The 14,107-nt window shown below is 40.1% G+C and overlaps 1 protein-coding gene across 2 annotated transcripts in view; it reads left to right on the forward strand.

Moving 5' to 3' along the window:
- LOC145458236 (uncharacterized) overlaps positions 1 to 14,107 on the forward strand; it is a 29,762-nt gene that overhangs the window by 2,775 nt on the left and 12,880 nt on the right. For both annotated transcript variants that reach the window (XM_080336569.1, XM_080336560.1), the window contains exons 4-5: positions 2,012 to 2,113; positions 2,188 to 2,250. In XM_080336569.1, the coding sequence (XP_080192695.1) occupies positions 2,012 to 2,113; positions 2,188 to 2,250 (165 nt within the window). The remainder of the gene's footprint in view (positions 1 to 2,011; positions 2,114 to 2,187; positions 2,251 to 14,107) is intronic.

Consider the following 14,107-nt stretch of genomic DNA (forward strand, 5'->3'; position numbering starts at 1 on the left):
TAGTCATTGGTATTAAATTTTCGTCTCCGCGAAACCAGAGAATAGGTAAACGACCCCTAATTTTGTGAATTCGTGGTCTAAAGCCATCAATTCGCCTGATTGGAAAAGCATCGAAACTTTCCCAATTGCAGGGGATGGATTTAAAGCTTCATTAATTAGGTACAGTGCTACACGCCATCAATATTACCTGCAACAGTGTGTCGTACTATATTTCCGGTTGTGATTTATATCAGATGATCGAGATCAACTTGTAAGTAGGACTGAGCACAATGATTCGAGTAATCGAATAGAAATCGATTTATATATTAATGATTCGAGTCGTGTGGTAAAATACGATTTTATTCGTGTACTGAATTTATACGGTCCTCGCACTCGCAACTGAAAGTTAATTTACTAACGAGAATTATAGTTTTGATGCGATTCAAGGCTACTGCGTAAGCCTTGAAACCTAGATTTGCCGTGTCCCAATAAGTTGATTGGGTACCGATTACCATGTTGGTTAATACGAAAGGAAATGATTCGTTTCTATTTGGAATCAGCGACTCCCTTTCCCCCAGGATGCAGCGTTGGGATGCTTGCAACAAATATTCAACTTACTAACACAACCGACGATGATGCATGAGCGTGGCGCAAGCCTACACCCTTGGAGTCATACATCTGTCACATTTTCATAACTTCTTTCGTACAAGGATACGGCTATTATGGAATTCATTTTGTTAGAGCGCTACACACATATTGATCCGGACTCCAACTCTGACTCCGAATCCCGACTCTTTGAACACACTGTCTCCAGCTCCGACTCCGACCATTTCTCTTACATAACTGCGACCCCGTCTCAAACAGAACTACGAATTTTCTTCAAAATTATATGTAATATGGTGATGCTTTAATGACTTTCCTCGCTGTGGCATGCAAAATTGTTTCACCGTGATATATCTCGAAATACGCACTGTACAATTAATATGGACGTATAAATCTCGAAATGTCCTTTCCTTTGTCATATGTTATAAGTTTTTATAACAGAGACAAGTCACGGATATTCAAATTTGTATGAATCATTCAAACATAAGATATATATCCCACTCTATATAATTAGGATGTGGAAAAAAACAATGGAAATGTATAGCTGTCGTGTATGAGCCAGCACAGAGATGTACAAATTTTCTCACTACGGTCTATACTGATAAGAAAACACTCTTAAGCTACCAATAAACGGTGGTCAGAAACGAAATTTCGGCACTTATTTACGTATTCATGGATTGGGATTATACTGGCACCAAATATTTGTTCGACCCAAGCGGCTGAGCTACTCACTAGAAATTATCTTGATTTTGTTACGTGGGAAGCGTCGTTTGGTTATATTTGCATCAATCTGACAAGTGATGTTGTCACTCACAGAACGAAACGATTTTTACCCTTTCACAGTATCATGGCATAATTCCAAAAAAATCACCGACTTGTGATTGTATCGGCAAATTTGCGTTAGTCATGAAGATGCATCTTGCAATGTTCTTCCTCAATGCAATCGAATTGCAATAAGTAAATATTGTCAAATTTTATCAATATCGTAACTACTAACAGTGATTGTTGGCACATACCAATCCTATTTTATTTATTATTAGTAGGTTTAAGAGACCTTTGAAAGCACTTGCCTTCATATTAAAGAAGTTGGAGTCGGAGTCCGAGTCAGAAGCATTTTTACAAACTCCGATCCCGATTCAGCTAGTATTTTCACCGACTTCGACTACAACTCTACTACCCTGATAGTAATCCATAATTTAAAGCTAAGTGTTACTAGAAAAATGAGAATTGATCAACCATATAACTATCTGTATGTTACTAGTGTTCCAACTCAGCGCAACGTAACGCGTCTCGCGGTGTAGACGACGTGATGACATGTTGAAGGCGTTGGGTATCAAATGAAAATTTCATAATGATCTGCATCACTAATTCACCACGCGTGACCAATTATTAATGTCTTGTTTGACACTGCATTCGATTACTAAATCAGATGAGCAAGGCAGACTGGCTGCCTCTGCCGACGAATCTCCTGAAAGTGACGGATTATTACCGGTCATCAGCCAAATACTCGATTCAAAGCAGCTGTTGGCATGTGAGTCGCGACGTCTTTAAATAGGATCCAGGTATTATTGCACCATCTATATAACTCATGTCTTTTCGTTTTAGCGGCGAAAGACATCCAATCAAGAGGGATTCAAGCAGGGATTGAACACGTCCTACAAGAGCTAAGTATGTATGCCTCGTTGCTCGATAATTGCTAAATCATTATGTGCGGTGCGCAGACCTAAATCAAAGTAGTCATACATACGTAATGTTTGGTGTAGGAATACGATAAACAGTGGTGGCTTTTGGGGTGGGCGAGGTGGGCGGTCGCCCGGGGCCCCCCTGGTCGAAGGCCCCCCCCCCCTATTTGGATTTTGCGATTTTCTCAAGGAGAATGACGAATAAACATGGAAATCCGTGCACCAAGCAAGAATATGATTCCGTACAGATGTGTCAATCATCATCAAATCACTGCATTTGTTAGAAAAGTCCCGTATCCCGATAATCATCACGTTTCTGCATGCGGTAGGTTTAATTAGTTTTGATGTAGTCAATCCTTGCACACCTGCAAAATAGACATGGCCGAATCCAGCACCTGGGCAAACCTTTGTGGTGGTGAAAGATAGATAATAATAACCGATGCGGAAGGGGGGTCTGGGGGTTACGGGTAGATACTTATAGGGGGCCCCCCGATAAGTCTCGCTCAGGGCCCCGCCGTTCGTAGGGCCACCACTGACGATAAACCCAGATTATAGTAACTAGCGTTCGTCCGTGGTATATCGTAAACCTGCCTATTTGTTGTGGTTTCCTGTCTTTATATAGTACTTTTCGACTGCAATGGTCATTTAGACCAGGCAGATATACGGTGTGTTTGATACCATATCTGCCGGATTTTAACACGGACCAATTTTAGGCTTGTTTGCAGCACCGCTCACGCGGACCAGATGGCGAGGACGAGCCTAGATAAACCACCAGCTGTTAGGAAGGGTATCTTGAGTCGACCTCAGTAGGACTCCAACCGACAACCTATTCCTGTGGATCATACCACTGCGCTATCTAGCCACATCTGCATATATGTCTTTGCAGTTATCAATATCGTTGAGGTCGAACGCGATAAGCGACATAAAATTTCGTGGAAAGAAGCTTAGTTACGATATATTTATATGCCGAATAAGGATAGTTTGGTTTCTCAAGCCTAATTATACCTTATAAAGTACAATATGCTTAATTTTTTTACTTTTCCACGTGCATCTTGGCCAATGTAGGTGTATCAAAATCTGCTGAAAATAGATAATTTTCCTGTAAATTGAGGAGCGCGATTTCACTTTGCCCTATAAATGCCAGGAGTTTTGCAGCTGGTATGGTATGCAGTGATAAAAACCGCAATCTAGTAGCTTATATCTTTTCAGTTCTAGACACCAATTTCATAGCGGACACCGCATTAATTTGCAGCATTTCCAACGTAGCAGAGTGTAATTGCAAATGTTTCGTCTACTCACATTCACAGCATGACATTAAATTATATAATGAAACCGACAAGTTAGCAAATAATTGAATTACCGTGAAAAAAAATAAATTGATTGATTTAATAAACTTTGGGAGACTTCTTCAATTAAATTGAATTTAATCAGTGGGTGAAATGAATTTTATCATCCGTTATAAACGTATAGTGCCGTCGTTAATTTATCGTATGCTCTACTCCATCGTTAATTTCATCGACATTTTACGAATTCCCGAGCCATCATGAAATCCGGAACACTATGCGATTCTGAAATTGAAAGACCCAACCTATGGCATTCATACCATAATGAACCATCATTCGGGCTCATTCAAGTCAACGACAGTATAGTAATTACCTGAGAGGCTGAGTCAGAGATGTATTCGAGGCATCATTCAAGGTCATTGCAATTTGCAAGATGTTTGATGTACAGATTGAGTCGCTGATTATTACAAATCGAGTAACGAATATTGGATTATTATTATTATGCATGGAAAAAGGTATGCTGCAATGTAGAACGTGGAACTGCTAAACTACGTAGGTTACAGTAGAGTAGACCTGGGCAAAGTGCGGCCCGCGGGCCAAATGCGGTCCGCGAAGCTATTCCGTGCGGCACACTAAAGGTTGTTCGAAATTCAAAACATAAAACTTGCTTTTTGAATGACTAAAATTAGAAGCTGTGTCAAGTGAGAAAAAATATTCGTTTACTTTGAAGCCTGTTCATTAATATGCCAAGATTACGCTGCCTTCGCTCCTCGCATGCGTAATCCGGATTCAAAATAATCGGCAACGTGGAAAACTGTGAGTAGCAAATAAATTCGCAAGAAATTATTCTTTCCATATAGTTGAGTTCAAACCTTCTTTGCTGCCATGGTGACATTACGCATTATACGGTATGTGTTTCAAATTGTTAAGTGATACGTCTCCAAATCTCTAATTTGCAAAACAAGTCAATCGGTGCTCGTGATTACTATGACTCATCATATGTATCACCCATAAAGGATGAAAAAGCATTTAATATATCAAAGCATAAAATTGAAATTCAAAGAAGGTTTAGAGCACTAAATATTTGTATAGTGGAGTCAGGGACGTTGATAGGAGTTTAACGCGAGTTAATAATGTAGCCTATCATGTTTAACATTATTTCGAATCATGACGGCAAATGGATATTTTTTTTAATTAACCGTCACTTTGTAATTGTAATTTGATAAAAATTTTGCCCAATTTCAATTACAATACATTGTTATTGAGACTTGACAAGCACAACACAAAATGATTGACGCTTCTTCCTTTACGATCAACAGCCAACCAGTGTTCACTAGTGTTGTTCAGATTTGAAAAATTGTCAGGAAACTTCGACAATCGCGATCCAAATGATGGTTTAGTACACAAAAACACTTTTATGAGCAATTTCGGTTAACTTCATCGTGATCTTCTATTTCCTCAAAGCCCCCAACGATCCAGGGGCCATTTCTCCTTACTATAGCTGATATAACAGAGTGTTTACCTTGATCTTATCCTGAAGTAGGGCTCCGTAGTGTTGTCCGTGTAGCCCAGTGGTTCCCAACGTGGGCGATATCGCCCCCCAGGGGGCGATTTGTCGGTCCAGGGGGGCGAAAATAGCCAAGGGGGCGATAGGGGGGCGAAAACGGACGAAGGGGGCGATAGGGGGGCGATGGCGCGTTGAAATGGCTATATTGGCGTCCATGACCGTAACTGCCACACCCAAACCCCCAATTGGGATGGGGGCCCAAGCTCGAAGGGGACCCACAATTTTTTCGTGAATTAACATTAATTATAGAGTATTATTTTGGAAATTTAGGCAACTTTTTCGAAAAATTTTCGCGCTGCGCGGCATTTCGTGGTCACGTATTTCTTGCTTATTGGATACCCTTCCTCCAAGAAATGATACGCATGAGTTATAGAAATGGGCATCTCGGCGTCAGCTATAATCACACCATGACGCACCAAGACATATGAAGTTTCAGGCCATGTAACATGCGACTCCGAGAAGTGTGCCAGAACGAGAAAACCTTGGCGGGAATGGACTGACTTTATGCTGACCGACTTCGATATATATACGATATACATATATATATTTAATTGTCCATAAGCGCCTAAATGGCTGGCGCCAAATGTTCCTGTCCTGGCAATCAAAACCCCACAAAAAATGCCATCTCGCAGAGAAAAATTAATTATTGCCAGTGCAGAAATACCAATTTCAAGTCGTGTGCGTCTTTTAGTTTAGTACGTATGGGCGATTTGAATATCTTTTGACATAGCAGACAGGCCACGAAATATCATCACGTAACGAAGTCATTCTACCCACGGGTCCGCCCGAATCTGTTCAATTATTATTTACTACCTTACATTTTCCAAAACACCTCACGCAGCTTTACCGGTAAATCTGACTACATGAGCAAAGAGAGGATAACAAATTGACAGCAATATGCAATTCCCGATCATATTTACCGATTCAACCATGAATGATAGAAATTTTTCGCGCTTCGCGCGAATTAAGCCGACTAACTAAAGAGTCCAACAATTTGTGCTGAGAAGTAGCGGTAAAGAGGTATCGGGGAAGTTGGGTCTGAGGGGTGCAGAAGTTTGCTTTATCGTCCTATGGAGGGGGGGCAAGACCAACGCGGGGGGCCTGACGAAGTGCTGTTACGGTCCTTTTGGAATCAAGTCGGAGTAATCACTTTGTTTATTAGTCAACTCACCAAAGTTTAACTGGAAAAGTGTAATTTGGAGGTCCAGCCGAAAAGTTGACCTTTTTTCTTAGTCAACTCGCCGGTGATTTCAGACTATATGCCCATTTTTCGGTTACCAATATTTGGGGGGCGATGATCGCTGTGCAGTTTGAAAAGGGGGCGATGAGTCGAAAAAGGTTGGGAACCACTGGTGTAGCCAGTTCGTAGCTTTTGTGAATTTAGCAGTGGAAAACGGTTGTGTAGAGATGAGAAATGGCCTGCTGGTAGTATATCCGTTTACAAAACTGTACTTGAATGCTGACTTATAAATGTCAGATGTATCTCCTTTATCCTTATCAAAACCTGTCTATCGTGTTCATGAGAAGGTTGTATTAGTTGCATATGTGACAATGGTTTGTTATGGATCGTACATCGAGTGGGCGCCGTTGGGTTACAAGTCAACAAAGGCAGATATTTGCAGCTAGTTTTTAGCCAGTAAATATTATTGAAAGGTGTGTAATATGTAATGTCACTAATATTTGTCTCAATTTTAGTGTATCTGTAAAAATACAAGTTATCTCATTTGATGGCATAGTGCAATTTAGTTGAAGAAGAATGTCTGAAAAAGCGGACGAAGGTTGTGCCGGACCCACCAAAAGCAAGCTCGAAGTCGGGTCACTATTTGATCGGATATTCATCTGAGTATATTAGACACTACAAGTTACCGACTCTACGTCAGGTTCTACAGTATTTGCTATATCTGAAATAAAACTGCTCTAAGAATACCAGAACGCAGGAAGTTCTTTTTCAAACTGTTCAAGAGGTTGCCAAAGTATAGAATATGGCAAGAATGCCTATGAAAGAATTGGAGAACATTGTTCCGATGCTGCGAAAGGTTTATGACATTAAAAAGAAAAACATGGATCGGTCAGGTGATGTTGGAGGAAAGCGCCAAGCATTTTGTGACAAACTCGATACGTTGTGGGACATTGGACATTGCGTCGCAATACCGTTTTATAAAAAATGATTCGCAGTTGTCGCCATCTCAGAAGAATGAAGACGTCGCATTTTATGAGGACCAACAGCATTCTCGCAGCACACAACTCGCAGGAAAAGATGAGATCTTTGAAAGAAGCCAGACATAGATTCCAATAGCAACTGAGATCAATGACGAACATATTTCAGCATCTTGCGAGCACAAGGTCTAGTGATGAATTTGTCACGTTGATGTCCTCGTCATCTGGGGAGGAAACCAGTATTCCACCCTCTGAATATGATGCTGCAATCAGAAATCCTTCATGTACTAAAATTCAAGCTCCCAGAAACTTGTTACATAACAAACATAGTACTGATGTGCTGGACCGTCTAAAATTGACTGATAACCAAGCAACTATGCTACTTAATGCTTTCATACAGGCATGCGGAGGGGATATTGACGAATTTGTGCTATCCAGATCAAGTATAAAGAGACATAGAGAGCCTAATTGCCTTGAGGTTTCGCATGATATATCTGAATCATTCCAATAAGACCTACCCATCATGCTGCTATACACTGGAATGGAAAGTTGACAGAAGACAGATTTGGAACAAACTATGAAGCATTGGCTGTGATATTGGCTTTTTATCCTCAGCATACAGATGGAAAATTACTTCGAATTCTTAACTTATTTTCAATGATGATAACAATTGTCGCAAGCCACGAAAATGTTATAGCGTGCTAATTATTTTTTGCCATAATCTGCTTCATAAGTTTAATTATGCAAAATGTTCATTCATCGAGTTTCAGAAACATGCATCTTCTTCGCTTGACTCTCGTCTTGTTTTGAGAGCAAGCCTAGTATCATGAACTTGCAGTGCTTTCACAATGTTACTCCATAGATATTCTTGTCATATTCCACACTATGGCAACCTCTTAGACAGTTGGAACAGGAGAGTCCTGCGTTTTCGTCGTCATCGGGCAGAAAGTGATTGCTCAGTATTTTGCAAATGAACTGAAATTGAGGCAGAGACACTGACATTGCACATTACCTTCCTACTTAATAGATCTTTCACCACGATTCACGAAGTAAAAACCACCTGGAAATGCACGCATTTGTTTCATTCATACAACCTGACTAGCTGTAGCAGTAGGCCTACAGATTACAACACATATTCCAGAAGGTCGCCCTGGCATATGTAGTTCAGTGCAATAGTCAAATTAACTTGATATTTCTCACATATAGACGGTCATTTTCAACTGCAAACTCCACTGAAGGTAAAATCATCACCGCTGATAACTGCTTTGCAATATTAGCTCGGTCAGTGGTCGGGAACCTATGGCCTGCGAGCCATATATGGCTCTTTTGGTATAAGATATGGCTCTTTGCCAAATATTTAATTTTGTATTGGATTGATCAATATTGCAATGACATGTTGGTAAATTTTCATCACGGCCAAAATAATTATTCTGGTGCCAGTATATAAACATGTCTTTGAGAGGTAAAGACAATGTCGTCTTCAGGTTTAGGGGCTCGGACCTCCTCTTCTCACAACCATCAAATTTAAGTTACTATCACGCCGACGGCCAATATCACTCGTGAATTCAATGTACCCGACTCGAAATCTTGAATTGTGCGATACGTTGATTAATCAAAGAGCATAGCAGACACGGCGCCGCCCATTTCAAACCGCAGATTTCAAATACGCATTGTCTTCCTGATCTCCGTCGCGAAATGAACTGTTGTGAATGTGACAATTACATACTCGAATTACAAACAATGTCATAGCTATCCACGTTCTTGATCGGTAAGTATAGCTCTGTGTAGTGTGAAATAAAATGTAGGCGTGTAGCGCAACGTTATGTTACCGCCGAATACTTTGAGTAATCGATAAGTATTTTAGATTTTCGTAATCAGTATAACAGTCACATTCGATTAATATAAGTCATAATAAATTCTAAGCTACTTATGAATTGCGTTATCAAGGGTGAGGCTTGACTCGCCTGTTCTATACCTCTCGTTTCGACATTTATTTCCGAACAATAAATACCAGATTTTACAGAGAAAATATGGCGCACACGAGGAATCTCATGCAGTGAGTTCGAATTAATGCTACCATGACGTCAGGAATTTTTAATTGTGACGTAACAGTTGATTGGCATGTATGGCTCTTTGGGAGTTGAGATGGAAAAAATAGGGCCAATATGGCTCTTCGGACAAAAAGCTTCCCCACCACTGAGCTAGGTAAACACAGTTGGGAATCCCCAATAATTAGGAGAATTGGCCACTGATCTTTGGGGGCTTTGAGGAAATAGAGGATCGCGATGAAAATGACAAAAATTGCTCCTTAAAGTGTTTTTGTGTACTAAACCATCATTTGGATCACAATGGTCGAAGTTTCCTGACAATTTTTCAAATCTGAACAACGCTAGTGTTCACCGTAACACTAATCACTGTTTCCCATCAACATGTCAAAATTTATAAACGTTAAAATAATTGTTTTCGGGTCGGGATTGGTGTTGTGGTTGCGGCTTATTAGGGTTACGGGTGGGGCAAATTAGGGTTCCTACACGTGCCACTTCCTTTCCATCGGTTGCTATTATGTTATCTTCTGTTTTCTGTGTATATGCCTGCTCTTTACATCGTCTGGTCAGTGGTCCCCACCTTTTTTATGGTCGCGACCTCGAGACACCTATTAATTCCGATTTGAAAATGTTCCGCGACCCCAAACTTACTCACGACCTATATGGGATTCCGACAACTATGTGCGCAGTGATAGCAATTATACAATTCTGGACGCGTCTATCTCCGTCTCCGTCCAAGACTATACCAATATATCGTTGTTCTGGAGCGAGTTTTATCCACATCGAATCAGCGTAGTCAATGAAATTCTGCGTCGCGCGAAATGCAGACACGAATCTGTAAGTTGATCTGACGCGCTCAGCACGATTTTTGTTTGTTTGTTTGTTCTCTTAACTCAGTGGTTCCCAAATTTTCAAGAAAACTTCACGAAATGGTTCCATTGCAATCTTTCGAATGGCTCACGGCACCTCTCTTATCACTTCCGGTAATTAATACACTACCCTTTACACATCCGATTTGCAAACGGTATCATGCGATTCACGAACGAGTCGAATTTACTAACGCCATACGCAAGACTTATTAATTTTTTACTCAGCTTAGTAAGCACAAACTATAGTGTTATGAAAATCGGTGTACAGTTGTTTTCTTGTCGCGTGAAGCGCCAAGTTTTTTAGTTGGTAAATTTTGTCGGTATTACAGTAATTACATTGTTGAAGCATGTTGGTATTTCGTGAACCCAGGTAATGATTGTGGCTACTCGAATGATATGTCGGAGTCGCTCACACGTACCCGACTAAACTAAAGAAAATATCATTTTTTCAATTCTCATTTCAACAATGGGAGCATTCTTTTCCTCCGCGTGTTGCATTTGTACCGCGCGCAGCTTAGATTAGGACTATATCGGTGCCTGAACAGTGAACATATCAATATCGCAAGTTCCGGCCAACATGCCGCCAGTAATCTTTTTGCCAGCTCGTGAAGTTGCGTGTTGGCCAAACCGCTCTATGTCTTGGTGCGTCCTTGCGCGGAAACGGTCAGCAGCGCTGAAATGCCGATAATGCAGCCGCTCTTTACACGCACCTAGATTAAAATATCTCAACGGCCTTAAGGGATGCTCTCATAATTGTGAATGCAGGAAGATTCTTCAGATTTCAATTCTGTAAATTTATGCGTATTTTGTTCCGGGGTGGTTATACGCACAATTTAATCGAGAAAATCATAAAGTGACACCAGAGCGCGTGAAGCGAGACTAACATTTGAAATTGAATAATTTAGCACTAAAATATCCTACTTTATGTTGATTAGCGATATTATGTCCGCTACCATCGAGTTTGATTTAACAACAAGTTGCCTGAATTTTTTTTATATTCAAAAAATTACTTTTTTTCTGAATATAGTTTGAATTTTTCAGAACATGCTTCGCGGTCCTAAATATTGTCTCGCGGACCCCAAACGAACGTCGTATCCCGTTTGCAGAACGTCTATGTTAACACATAGCGCTATCGGTCACTTGTAGTATACCTGGATGGAAAATTACCACCCCATTGATTTCTATGTTCACGACACTTTTATTTTCATAGAGGTGGCCAGACACCAACCTTACGTTAGAGTGGATGGCGCTTTAACATGACACTTCGACTGATCTGATACCTTGTTTGCCGGGTTCGCATTTGTCAGAGGTCGTCCTTTCCTATATTTTACAAAATGAACTAAAATATTCAGAAATGAACAGCCGATAGCACCCGGTTCAATGGAATTATTGCAATGGTCATTGGTATTTAACTTCTGTCCCGCGACTCCACAGAACAGGCAAACGGACCCGTCGCGGTCGCCACCCTAGATTGGGAAGCCCTGGAATACACTAACTCAAATATTCTTCTATAATTCGATTATATCGATAGAAGAAACGTTTCGGAGTCTAAACACACACCTTTGCTCATTTCTTACCAGCATTTATGCGTGATTCAGCTAGTCAGCTCGAAGTTGTCGGTCACATGTTGTCACCGAAGACTGTGTATTGCCAGGTCTGGTGTCACGTCAAATTTCTGTACATTACGGAGCTGGGGATGTTTTTAATCAGTTTTAAATGTGATGTGTTGCTTCTTTTATCAATTAAAGAACGTTCAACATATTGTATTTTTCAATTGAAGTATAAAATTACAAAATATCTGGCGGACCGGCGGTTGAGAACCACTGGTCTAGGTCAGGGATCATCAAACTGGAGTAGGCGAGCAAATTCACCTAGTACACATTCTGTGTGAAAATTTCAAGGTTTATGTGGCAAGCGAGAAAAAATATTTGGCATGCCCACTGCCAATTTACGCCAATTTATGCCGAGTCAATGCTGCTGAGTGTATTGAATTTTTGGTACTCTTTCCCAAGAAAAGCTATGCATGATTTATATAAATAGGCATTCCGGCATCGGCCATTATTGCGCCACGGTGTGCCAAGACATGAATCTTAGGCAAACATGGGACTCTGAGAAGTGTGCCAAAAAGATCGGCAGCGGTTAAACCTTGGCCAAAAAGGACTGACCTAATGTTGACCGAAAACTTCGATATAGGCCTATATATATAAAAATTTATAATTGTCCAATGTCCATAGATGCCTGAATAGCTGGCACCGAATTCTTCAGTCCTGGCAATTCGCACAGCACAGGACAAATACCACCATCCAGAAAAAAGATACGTAGTAGTAAAGAGTACCAATTTGAAATCGTGTGGGTCTTTTAGTTTAGTACGTTTGGGCGATTTAAAATATTTCATTAACTATCCAGCAGACAGAAAGTAAAAAATAGCAACATTTCAAACAATCAATCGACAGATGATATTTTCATTTGCCCAAGACACATACACAATGTACAATGTGATATACAAGTCACACAATGCGATGTAATGAATAGATAGGAGGTTGCCGAACGACCAACCAGTTGGGGTCTCTTGAACTGACAGTAAGTAATTATACCAACGGCCCCACCTGAATATGTTTAATTATTAATTACGTGCCCTAAAATTTCTAAGACAACACCTCACTCAGTTCTAACGGTACATTTGATTACGTGGGGTCAAGAGAGGATGAAATATTTCTTGAAAAAAATATTAGCAATGAACAATATTATTGACCGATTCAATCATGAATTATAGAAAAGTTTCGTGCGATGAGGACGTCTAAGCTCACTGATTACTAGGGCAAGTTTTTGCAACTTTTGCAATCTCTTTTACAGCTTCCGGCAGCTTCCTAAATACTCGTAAGATATGTAGAATGCTGTTTTAAGCTGGTTGAAGGAATCTTATAGTGCAACTTTTTGCAACTTTTGTCCATTTTTTTATGCAACTTTTTCGATATTTCATGAAAGTATTTTGTATTTTGGTTAAATACACGGCCAAATTCGACTGAAATACCGTAAATCAGCACTGCAGTAACGTTCCTACGGGTATTTCGGGAGCTGAGCCGGAAAGTTGACCTTTTTTTAGTCAACGAGCAAAATGTGGTCTTTTAGAGCAACTTTTGTGTAAAAATAAATGTAACTTTTTACTGCAACTCTTGTCAAAAATAAATGCAACTTTCCACGGATTTACCGGCAACAAAAACTTGCCGTACTGATTATCAATATGAAATCTCGAACACAAGTTGTAGTGAAAACGGTCACACCAATGGGGGATCTGGGGGTCTGCGTCTCCCAGACGTTTCGTCCATCACCCAATAGAGGGGCCCAAGACCAACGTTTTGTGGGGGGCTGACGAAGTGATGTTTCGACCCTAATGCTGTATAATGTTAATCGCTTCGAAGAGATTAAGAGTTTAGTAATTTTATGTTGCTCATCAACCGCGGTGATGAGTCTTCCGTAGCCCATTGTAGATTTCGGATTAGTTCTGTCAGCAGCAGTCATTCACTGAATATGATGATTACTTTATTAGCGCTATTTAAATGTTCAGTGTTTTGCTTTTGTACAAATAGTCCTGATCCTGAAATACCAGATTATTTCGCTGTGAAGCAGCTGGCATTATTTTCCATACAGTGACCAAATAAGGTAAAAATTAAAACTTGAGAAGTCATTCATTAGGCTATGACATCATAACAGCAGATAGTACTCAAATCAAGAGTTGGACAATTAATTGTAATTGTAATTGGCTGAATGAAATTAATTACATTTTTTCATGTAATTGTAATTTGATATTTTTACAAGGAGTAATGGTAATTGTAATGTAATTGAAAGATGCAAGGAAGTAATTGTAATTATAATTGAGCTGAAATAATGTAATTGATCCAACTCTGGTTACCATTACAGGCCT

This window comes from Botryllus schlosseri, chromosome 2 (genome assembly GCF_051294905.1).
Source record: "Botryllus schlosseri isolate E-star chromosome 2, Bs_hap1, whole genome shotgun sequence".
Classification (NCBI taxonomy): Eukaryota; Metazoa; Chordata; class Ascidiacea; order Stolidobranchia; family Styelidae; genus Botryllus; species Botryllus schlosseri.